The sequence below is a fragment of the Pygocentrus nattereri genome, chromosome 24, assembly GCF_015220715.1.
Source record: "Pygocentrus nattereri isolate fPygNat1 chromosome 24, fPygNat1.pri, whole genome shotgun sequence".
Lineage (NCBI taxonomy): Eukaryota > Metazoa > Chordata > Actinopteri > Characiformes > Serrasalmidae > Pygocentrus > Pygocentrus nattereri.
The window spans coordinates 272,081-283,568 of NC_051234.1; the positions used below are offsets into that span (position 1 = coordinate 272,081).

The 11,488-nt window shown below is 43.8% G+C and overlaps 1 protein-coding gene across 2 annotated transcripts; it reads right to left on the reverse strand.

Annotated features, from left to right (window-relative positions):
• Positions 1 to 1,961: 1,961 nt before the first annotated feature.
• si:dkeyp-97a10.2 lies at positions 1,962 to 10,947 on the reverse strand. 2 transcript variants are annotated; one of them, XM_017685667.2, is made up of 6 exons: positions 10,789 to 10,947; positions 10,656 to 10,716; positions 8,690 to 9,034; positions 6,487 to 6,723; positions 6,086 to 6,182; positions 1,962 to 2,859 (listed from the first exon to the last, which is right to left on the reverse strand). In XM_017685667.2, exons 2-6 carry the CDS (start codon positions 10,705 to 10,707, stop codon positions 2,796 to 2,798), a joined length of 795 nt encoding a protein of 264 aa, XP_017541156.1. In that variant the 5' UTR covers positions 10,708 to 10,716; positions 10,789 to 10,947; the 3' UTR covers positions 1,962 to 2,795. The 2 variants fall into 2 exon arrangements, with proteins under 2 accessions (XP_017541156.1, XP_017541157.1); XM_017685668.1 differs by having other exon boundaries at positions 10,656 to 10,935.
• Positions 10,948 to 11,488: the final 541 nt, after the last annotated feature.

Sequence of the window (11,488 nt, forward strand, 5' to 3'; positions counted from 1 at the left end):
GAAAACTCATTATTCCAGATTTTCCACTGTTTTCCATCATCAACATTCCATATAAGCTCAGAAGACTCGTGTAGGTTCTCTGGTGGTTCTGGATGGTAAATAAAGTGTCTATATGTGTGTCGTAGTCATGGCGACGCCTGGTTCCCATCACCACCACTGGAAAGATGTCTGTGGTAAGTTTCTCTATGATTAACCACTAATTGGGGCTCAGAACGGCTAAATATGGAACTGTTATAAAGCAATCAATACACATTTCTGTTTATGAACCGCGAGTTAGGCCTGGCAGCCACGCTGCTTTTGTAAATCGATCGTGGCACCATGTTTCTGGCCTTAGGCCACCGGAGGGATTTAGCAGTGATTATGAGGATGTTGCTGTATTGATTAAACCCCTTGGCTTGAACAGTCAACAGATTCGATGGGGTTATAGCTCTGCCTCTTCACACTCGTTATTAATGGAATATGATGAGCTAATTATATTAGTGCTACTGCCCTCCTCACTGACCTGAGTGTAAATAAACCAGCACGTCGGGCCTGTAAACCACTAATTGATTAATTTCATTTAGGGAATGCTTCTGCGGCTTAAACTGATTTTTCCCGTGCAGCATGAACACCTTCTGGGACGTCTTTAATCAGGCCTGATTTCGACTCTTTAATGTAATGACTGATCCATAAATCACAGGATGGGCTATTCATTTCTCTCCACACTGTATGGCTGTAAATAGCGGAGCACGTGTTTCTGGTCAGGAAATCCCACAGTAAAAAAATGCCACAGAAGGGATAAGTGGACGCGGAGAAAAGGCCGGGCAGGGCGAGTTAGTCATGTTTTGTCTTCCACAGGAGCTTCTCAGGCACTTGTGCGTTACGTGCAGTAGAAAATGTGGTTTAGTCTTTGACATTTTAACTGTGTGAAAGTCCACAGAGACCACACCATCATTACACACCAATAAACCGCTGTAGCTGAATGGTGGAGCTAAACCGCTGTAGCTGAATGGGTGGAGCTAAACCGCTGTAGCTGAATGGGTGGAGCTAAACTGCTGCAGCTGAATGAACAAATATAGGCCCTTTAAACATCAGATGTATGAACATGCCTGGCCTTGTGCTCCAGCTGACGGCTCAGTGAAGTAACGTCACTGGAGATGATGCGATGGTGTTGGCTTCGTTTACTACCACACAGAAGGGCACCGAGAGTTCAGGCTGTGAATGTATCACTTACTGCGTTTAATCTTCCAGATCAACAACACTGAGAGGTGTTTATGCGTCGGCCAGTGAAGCTGCCCTGCAGGAGCATTCCACCAGAGGTGCTGAATCCTATAACAGCCCATTATACTGCTACCATTACACTAACTGCCGCTTGTTATTGGTTGCTTTACTCTAAGCTGCTGGAACTACTTTTGGTGGAAGAATTCCACAAATTGTGTAAAATGTCTTGGGTTGAGGTGTAAACAGAGTCATTCAGAGTGGTTTGGTGTGAAATGGTTGATTGTAGGGGCTTTAAAGACGTCTTTACAGTGGTGGTGATGGGAACCAGGGGTCGCCATGACTACAACACAGACTTTATTTTATATCCAAAACCATCAGGGAACCTACACGAGTCTTCAGAGTCTTTATATGTAATGCTGAAGGTTAGAAAATCATGATAAACCGGAAAATTACATTTTCTCGTGGGACTATTTTGCACCATGAATAAATTAAACTGAATAAAATAAACATTTTATCACAAAACTCTCATAAAACAGCGTCTCAGTCATCAGGCAGTGAATTCAGAACCAGTTCATGTAGGAACTTTCTGTAGGAGCTTTTAGAGGGACGTCTGGTTCCTATCACCACCACTGTGAGCGGTTCAGTTTATCTAGAACCGAGCGTTTCACACCAAACCGCTCTGGATGAAATCTCAACAATTTAATTATGCAGAGATGTTAGAAATCAAAAGGAGTGTCCCTTTAATAACGTTTAAAACAAAGTTTAGACTCCACTTTTTTTCTTTACTTTGTGAAACTGTATAAATAAATAGCAACAGAACACCTGAGGCTGTGTGCTGCTGTGGAGAACACGTGTGGCGTACTGGACAAACACACCAAAGCAGGAAGAACAGAAACCTCAGACACAAACACATGTTGGCAAACCATCCAGTTTACATTCATATGAACAGTAACACACATACAAACCCTTCGAGAACTGAAAGCCTACCTGAAAACCTCAGGCAGCCGAAGCTAAAACAGCACCGCCGCTTCCTGGGCTGGTTCTGGGTTCACTATCAGACAGCATGGGAAATGTATATGCTGCACATTTGTAAGTATCTGATACAACCACAGCCATGACAGTTTAAAGAAATATGCATAAAACATCAGTTGAAAAAAGCGCGCAGCCCCAAACGTATAAGGTAATTAGAGAAGTACATGTTGTGTTTCGCAAACAGCTCTGCGTCAAACTCAGTATTGCTAAAACCAGAAAGCAGCAGTCGACAGCGGGTGATTGCCCGAAAGCTTCAAACAGCATCTAACCATCAGCTTCCTTCCCTTCGCCAAGGCTTCTTCTTTAGAGAAGTACTTCAGCCAAACATGCTGGTGTCTAACTGCGTTTAAAAGAGAGCAGGAAACCTGCGCACTGGGTAATGTCAACACTCCCTCACAGGGAACCTGCTGTTTCATACGCTGTTCATTTGCTGGTAGCCGTATTCCTTTAAGCTCACAGTGCAGGGGGAGAGGACACAGGCCTCTCGGGAGTCGCTCAGCCTCCACCCTTCTGTCCTCACCGAAATATGTGTGCAGGATCTTCTGAAGACATGAGGACACAGATTAAACAGTATCTTCATACGACTCTTGTAGCCTCTCCCTTCTGCTGCTGTAATGCCTGCATCTCCTGTGAGGACAGCAAAAGATCTGGGGTTAGTTCAGCCTCAGAGGAGAACGGAGAACGGAGAACAGGCTGTACATGATTCAATGTCATGCTTGTAACAATAGAAGAACCCTTTTGGTGCTATATAGAACCTTTTTCAAAGAGTCTATACAGAACTATCTAAAGCATATTCTTCATCAATCTTTAATCAAGCAAAGGGTTTTTTGAGTGTTCATGGTTCTGTATAGAACCATTTTCTGTACTAAAGAACCATTGAAGAACCATGTTTTAAGTGTGTATAGCACCAAACAGAACCCTCTTTTTTTAAGTGTGTGGTACTCAGGAAAGAACAGTGTGGCTTCACTCCATCTCTCTTAGGGAAAGTATGAAGGCCACACATCACAGCCCTGGTAAGGGTCCAGTATGGTGGGGCACCGTTTACAGCTGCCCAGTTAATGCAGTAAATTGTGGTCTCGTCATGCTTTGTTGCAAGTACTGGAGCTTGGGGGACGACCTAACGTGGGGCAGACTTTTCATGTTGTTAGACGGTCAAGCAGCATGAGTTTCTGGTCACATCACCACATTTCCTGGCCACTGTCTCCCACCAAAATTCAGAGCGATTCGTCAGCATTTTAAAGAGATCTGTGCTGGAGAGTTTTCAGGACATGCGAGTCTTTTTGGTTACGGAGCTGTTTGTGTAAATCACAAGATGCAGCCTTATATTACTTTAATCACCATCTTCTTGCCTACAATGTAGCACCATTAAGAAGCAGCTGACAAGCTCACAGCAAGTGCTAGTTAGGCTTAAGTGCAGCCTTCGCGCTGCGGGTTGGATCTTACAGTGTTACAGCTAAGCCCCCTTTAATATACAACGACAAATAAAGTGCATTTATATAAAGTCTTTCTGATCCATGTTTACACAGATGTTAAACTGAAAAAGAAAAAATGGATTTTTGTCTACTTTGTTAGCATCTTTCAGATGTCAGGATTTTGATTTTAAGTCAGTATATTGATGAAATAACATCCGTGTAAATGCCTGTATCCGATTACATTCCCTATCGGAAAGTTTCAGTCCGTTCTGCCTGAGCGTCGCGTCACAGTGAGAGTTTATACCGTTCAACACGGCGGAGCAGAAACTGGTCTGCAGAGGAGACGAAGTTCATGCTCTGATCTTTAAAAGACGGCGGTGGGACGGACGTCCAGCTTATGCGTCTCAGAGCACGACGTCTTCCTCTCGGCCTTCTTTAATAAGGACGTGTGAAGGACGTTTTCCTGAGTCTGGCGTCATTTTAAAGCAGTTAAAAACACAATCACTGCTCACTGCTGCTCATCTCACTCTGACTGGACCTCACGTGATGTTCTTTGTCATGGTAACGTCTACACTAAGTTCTCTATGCATGCACATAATTTTGGATTAATTGTAGCGACATGTAATTAATTGTAGCGCCACCACATGATGTCTTTTAAATGTTTTTTGAATTTATCATAAGAAATGGTTTAAATTTAAAGCCTTGCAAGGTTAAACCTTCTTTGAATTGAAAAAGGCTTTCATTTTAATTCTGTATTAGCCATCTGTTATACGGGGGCCCTAACTGACCCTGAACTAAAAGAGCTACGTGGGCCCTTTAAGAGCACTGCTGACAAAAGAGGGTGGAGTCACTGGGACAGGTGACTGGAACCAGGAAGGGGAAGGAGAGAAGAGGTTTGGTCATGTGGAGGTGAGGGTGGTGATGTGTTTGGGGTGAAAGGAGCAGAACACCCCAAAGCCTTCCACTCTTCCACTCCACATGGGAACCCATGAGCTCGGCCGAGGATTCGTCCAGAGGAGCAAGACGAGGGCGTGGAGGAAGTCGGAGGTGGACAGTCCTCTGACCGTGTTGGAGGTAATCTGACGTCAGGCCTGCGCCGCCGGTGAGATCCGCCCTGGATTTGTCCTTTTCCCTTTACTGCAGTGCGTTGCTCAGGACCTGAGGGATTTGGGATTTTTTGGGGTTTTGGGTTTGGACTTTGAGAGTTTGATGGACACGGGTTATGTGTGTGTGTGTGTGTGTGTGTGTGTGTGTGTGTGTGTGTGTGTGTGTGTGTGTGTGTGTGTGTGTGTGTGTGTGTGTGTGTGTGTGTGTGTGTGTGTTGGTCCCAGTTCGGTAAATCACTGATTTTTGAGAAGGACTGTTTTTGTCTCTCCTGTTTGAGCTTCATTGCAAACTCTTCTACTCTTTTATGTGGAGTGGACTTCCCTCGGACTTCAGTAACTGTTTTCTTGGTTGAGATTTACAAGGGGATTGTTACAGAAGAGTAGAGTGGGCATAAACACCTCAGTCTTAATCTGTAATCGGAATGTATTTAATCAGACTGGCAAATGTCTCTGCATGTAAATATTGTTGAGTTTTGAGCCTGAACTTGACCTGAGCCTGACCCAAACCACATTATCGAGTTCTGAGTCTGAAACTGACCCAAACTGGAGAATTTTTTCGCCCAAAGTGCAGAATTAAACCTTGACAGGACTGCGCAGCTTAACTTACAAATTCATGGATACATTATTTAAAAATGTAATAAATTATCAGGTGTTAAAATCAAAATTAAACTCTGCTTTAACAGGTTTATTTATCAAGCAATGCTTTGGAACCACACGCATTTTATACTGTGCTCATCTCACACTGTGCAGTGCTGAGATTGAGGCCTTCATCGGTTTAATCCTCAACTCGCACAGAAGCTTACATAGAAAATACTAAACATAACAAATAGTTTTGGCCAAGCAATTTAAATACAAGCACCCTTTTGTCTGCACTAAACTGTCCTCTTCTGAAGCGTGGCCCTCTTTCCACACTGCGAGACTTCAACATAGAAGATTAGGAAATGTGTTAAGCAGGGAGGGCGGCTGAAGTAATGAGTAAGGAGTAAAACTAAAGCAGGAGGTGGGCTTTGAGAAAGTAGAGCCGTGGCAGGGAGACCGAAACGCTCCTTTAAAAATTGGAGCATGTTTTTCTTACTAGTTCCACATGTGAACAAAAACATTGTGACCGTTAATTTGGCCTTTTAGCTTTTAAAGGATGTCGAATTCTGGAAAACAAATTTCTCACTGGTGTTTTGACACATCCGAGTCTTTGTTTATAGGAACCTTTGGTGGTCACTCTTACAAACTGGTGCTCTTTGCGATGTGTGTTGGCTCAGCCTGACCAGTGAACGTGTGTTACGTGTGGTTTGGTACATCTTATTTTGGCTCCTGTCCTCTGGGTGTGTGTTACTGTACCTCCAAAGCAGGAAGGTCAAACCTCCAGCCAGCAGCAGCACAAGCAGGAGACACACAATGGCCACAGCTGTCCCTCCGTTACTTCTCTCACAAGGCACTGGAACAAACACACAACATAGGCTAAAACATGTGCGCAGTATTCAGGTGGCCAATACATTATTTACTAATACAAGGACATTTTTCTTATTATTGTCAACCAGATGTTGGAATTACAGCCGGCAGATTTTTGTCAGGCTGCAGTCAGATTTAGACAAGTTTTGTTGGTCGGCTCTACAGTAGAGATCAGACAGAATTATGAATTATGTCAGCTACAGTCAAGTTCACCCAGAATTGAGCTGGTCTACGGGCAGTTAAGATCTAACGGAAATTTGTCGGGTTGGGACAAATGCTGTATGCTGTACCTCCAGTGTAGGTGGCGGAGCTGTGGCCCAGTTTATTAGACACTACGCAGGTGAAGTGTCCGCAGAGTGGGATGGACAACTGGAGTGAACTTCCATCAGCAGACACTTTGCCCACAGCCTCAGTCACTGCAGCCTGCTCATGCAGCCAGCTGAACACGGGGTCGGTGCCCCAGGCCTCGCGACAGTGCAGGACAGAGTGGGACACGTTCACCATCACGGACACGTGGTGCACAGCCTCTGGGACGCCAACACACAAACAGTCAGAGGTAAAGCAATGAAAACGAAGTGCTATTAAACGGTTCCAGCAGACACACTGTACAGCTCACACTTACACCTCGGTGTCCAACCATGCCCCGCCCACAACCATGCTCCGCCCACAACCATGCTCCGCCCACAAATGCCTTCTGAGGTTTCGTCACGCCGAATTTGGACATGTTGTAGAAACTTCTGGCTGCTTTGTGCAACTGCTACGCTCGCTCTGAGATCTGCTCTGTTTTTTTGGGTCTGCTTAAAGAGTTTGATGAAAATGGTTCTTCAGATTGGTGGAGAATGTGTGGTGTATGGTTCTACATAGAACCTTTTTGAAAAGGGTTCTTCTGTTGTTACAAGCTTGACATTCAAACAATAAAATACACCTTTTAGTGCATTTTAATGTATTTTATATTAAATCACATACAATACATTCTCCAACAATCTGAAGAATGACTTCACCAGGCATAAGCATACAAATGGTTCTTTGGGATGGTTCTATATAGAACCAGTGTCTTTGCTAAAGAACCCTTCAAAAGTCATCTTCTAAAGTCATCTGTCTAGCAGTGCTAAAGGACTGAAAGAGAGAAGTTTATGCATTTAAAAGGCCAACTGATCTGTCCTAGCAGTGTTGTAAGAAATGGGTTGATATTGATTCTGAACATGTGAAACAAAAGCCATTCTACTCACATCAAATCATTTGAGTGTTAATAGGCTTATCATTTTTATAATGTTTATAATGCATGATGTGTGTTTTTGGCTCTTGCTCACGCTGATGGGGCAACAGGCCTCCTGATGCTCAAACTTTAAGCCAAGTCTAATTCGCTCAGTTTTAAAGTCCTGTTGCTGTTGAACATCTGCATTTGGTGCAGTCAGTCATTTTTAATGAGAGTGACTGCAGATCCAAGCTTCCTGTAATACTGACTATCTTAGTATTGTGACTCCTAATCCTGTGGTTTTCCTCTCACCTGCAGACAAATCTGATTAAAAATTAACAGCCCACTCTACACAGAACCTTTAGACAAATAGAGTTCCATGGATTCACAAGTGAAAGGATTTGGCAATATTTAAGCGCCCATCGCCTTACTTTATTATATATATATATATATATATATATATATATATATATATATATATATATATATATATATATATATATATATATATATATATATATATATATATATATATATATATATATATTACAGTACTGTGAGAGAGTCTTAGACACCTGAGACTCATTTGCAAAATCTATTTATTTGTATAGTTTGTGCTTATTTGCTGAGAAAAGTGTTATTTGAATAAACCAATTTTATAGAATAAATAATGATTATATATAAATAATAAACAGTGATGTTCTGGATGTTGGTGTGTGTGTTTCCCCATCTCCAAGCCTCTCCTCCTCGAGGAAGCCCAGTATTATATGTAGTTAAAAAGCAGCTCCTGGTTTGACCAATCAGTGCTCAGTAAATTGAGCTCATGATGTAATTGATGATATTAACGAGTCTCTGTGGCGGCTGTGAAGGTGTCCAGGAAAAATATGGACCCGAGAAATTCTTGTTACTGTTTATTGTTTTTCTGTTTATTTGAATTATGAATACGACTTTATTCTGATGTATATTGTGATAAACTCACTGCTGAGTTTAAAAATTTGCTTAGATGCCTAAAACTTTCACACAGTAGTGTGTGTGTGTGTGTGTGTGTGTGTGTGTGTGTGTGTGTGTGTGTGTGTTATAAACCAACACATATTAAGAAGACTTAAAAACTGAGACGAGCCCAGTCATAAAATACAGCATTTTAAAACGTTTTCAGGGAGAATCCCAATCAATATCAAAATCATTAAGGTGTAAATGAAGTAATTCAGAGCTGATTCAGATGTTTTATGATGGTTTTGAGAAGATTTTGGCCTAAGATGGATCTTTAAGTCCATTTTAAGGCGCCTGGTTCCACGTACCGTACTCATGGACGCTGCAGCGTGCTGAAGCTTGGTCTCCATGCTGGTTTGAGACTGTTATGGTGTACGCGCCGCTGTCTGTTCTCTGGTAGTTCGACAGCTTCATAACAGCTCCGTCCTTTTCTACAGTCACCCGACCGCCAGAGCTTTTAAAGGGAAATTCAGCCACTACAGTTTTCCCAGAATTCTTCGTCCCCTCCGCCTCGTGCGCCCATGTTACCTTGGAGATGGACTCTCCCAGAGACCAGTCTATCTGGGCCTGCAGGATCAGGTTCTCTCCGTTGATCACATAGACAGGCTGCTGGCTTGGGAAACGCACAGAAACGCACTGGCCCCCCTGCGGAACTTCACAGAACAGCAGCAGAACAAGAACGATGCACTGTTAGTGTTCAATCACACGTAAAGGGTGCGGCGAGATTCCAACAGCAGCATCCGTGCTTTTCTCTAACTTTGTCACTGAATCAGATATTGAACATCTGTCCTTAATGTGGATCCTGGAAAACTGGTTGGTTGGTATCGATCAAGCAATTCAACAGTGTGAGGGGAACGCGTGCAGCTTAAAGAACCCAAACTAGGCCCGAACAGATAAAAGAACTGGAAACGGCGTTCTTTAGTTTAATGTACGTGTAATATCACGAGCTTTTGGAGCCGTTTCTACTGGTCCATTCATTGTGAAAGAAGGTTCAATTGTTTCGAGGTTCATTGTTCACAAGGACAATGGCAGTTTCAAATGGAGAAAGATGGGTTTGATATGATGTTATACTTAAACAAAAACAGACCTCAGAGGGAAATTCTCCACAGTTGAACGGCGAAGAGCTAAACAAAGTCATTCAGAGGGGCTTGGTGTGAAATGCTCCGCTCTAGAGAAACTTGGTCAGAACTGTTCACAACGGTGGTGATAGGAACCAGGCGTCCACCTCTAAAAGCTCATTCAGTGCATTATGAATACACTGCTTGGTGTCTGACATTGTTTTATAATAGTTTCACGAAGGTTTTGGCCTAAAATGTAAATGGATAGTAAATAAAATGGCTTTACATCAGAGCCGGACGAAGTACACAAACCATGAACTCGGGTTAAAGTCGAGACCCCCAGGATAAAATATTCCTCCAGTAAAGTAGAAGTTCCTCCCTTTAGACCTCCACTGGAGTAAAAGTACTAAAGTATTTCCCTTCGAATGTACTTAAGTATAAAGTAAAAGTACTAAAAGAGTAATTCTGGCTCTGATGTCCTGTTATCATTTTTATAACCAGACTGGCTTCATGAACTCATTTCAGGTGAAAGTCCTCCAGCGTCTCTCTTGGTAAACCAGTCTTTTAATAGAAGGTCATTAATTAGTGACGCTGACGTCTATTAAAATGATCAGAAGCACAAAACACTGAAGGTAAACAGTTTCCATCAGGGAGAACCGAGTGGCTCTGAAATCACTTTTTACACACAAGCAAAGTTTCAGTTTCAGATTTATTTACAACTTAGTTCCAAGTTTAAGTTTGCTGTGTGCTGCACTGGGTCGTTATGACCAACAGGTCAAAACCAGCTCTAAACAAAGTGACCGCTGGGCCCTGATTGGTGCTCTGGCTTTGCGCTTCTTTCGTTTTGACATGTTACGTTTTTATACACACAGAAACCAAAAGGAACGACAGATTTCTCAAAATGTAGGAGGAAAAAGTCGGATATTAGACTCTGAAATGTAGTGGAGTGAAAGGAGAAAGTCGCCCAGAACGGAGAAACTTCAGTACAGATACACCAAAAATACTAAAGTACAGAAACTAATTACATTTACTCAGTTACTCAGTTACTCAGTTACTGTCCACAACACATGTATAACAGTGGGGACGAATAAAACATGGGGACCCCTGGTTCCTATCACCAGCTCCGTAAAGGGTCTGCCCCTTCCTGATCCTACCGAGCAGAAACTTCCTCAGACCACAGCAGCTCCACGCTTTCAGGTTAGACGGGAGATCTTACCAAAGGCGAGGAGAAGGAGGACAGTCCAGCAGCTCCGCGGTCCGAGCCCCATGACAGCCACCTGCAGGAGAAGAATCCGTGTACATTACATCGTCTGGAGCGAAAGCAGTGAGGTGCGCCCCCCCGCCAGTACCTGCTGGAGCACCAGGTGTTTCTACACGTCTCGGCCTTTAAGCGCAAACACCGAGCAGGTTAACATGAGCAGCTCCGCTCCGGGACCAGACCGAGCGCCTGGGAACACCCAGGGAACGCCGTGCGCCGCGGGGCGGGGGGTGGGGCTTTTTACTCTGGTCTTCCTGTTGTTATGAACTCCTAAGCCAATCGTAGCGTGAGGGGGCGGGGCTGTTCTCAGAATTCGGGTAAATAAAGGGAGAAACACGTGCGCGTGTCCCCCGTTAAGGTCGCTGGGCGTCGCCCTGCTTTCAGTCCAGCAGCTTTCCGGTGTCCTTTTCCTGAACTCATCAAATGCAGTATTCCAGAGCCCGTTCATGGAAGTCTGGCCGCTTCCTGTTCCCCCCTGTTATATCACAAACAGGACTGCTGAACAGCAGAGGGCGCCTGCGAGCGAGACGTCGGTGAATGGGAGTGAATGGAACTCAACGGCTAAAAACGAGCAGTTAAAAGTTTCTAATCACCCAGAACTTTCCTTTAATGTCAGACGGCAGGGGGCGGAGTTTCACTGACACGGCGGAGAAAACTCACCTGCGCGTTTCCTTTATTCTACGCGTTTCAGACGGCAGGGGGCGGGGCTTTACTGCTGGAGCAGGATGATTGATGGGCGAGCGGAGCAGCTCATTGGCTGTTCGCGCCGAATGACGTCATGAACGCACATG

What these genes read in the sequence shown, in the direction of transcription:
- si:dkeyp-97a10.2 (XM_017685667.2), bottom strand. Translation starts at nt 10,707, where the DNA reads ATGGGGCTCGGACCGCGGAGCTGCTGGACTGTCCTCCTTCTCCTCGCC. An exon ending in CTCCGCCACCTACACTGGAG is followed by an intron (nt 6,183 to 6,486) that starts GTACAGCATACA and finishes TGTTTGTTCCAG; the next exon opens with TGCCTTGTGAGAGAAGTAAC. An exon ending in TTGACCTTCCTGCTTTGGAG is followed by an intron (nt 2,860 to 6,085) that starts GTACAGTAACAC and finishes CTGTCCTCACAG; the next exon opens with GAGATGCAGGCATTACAGCA.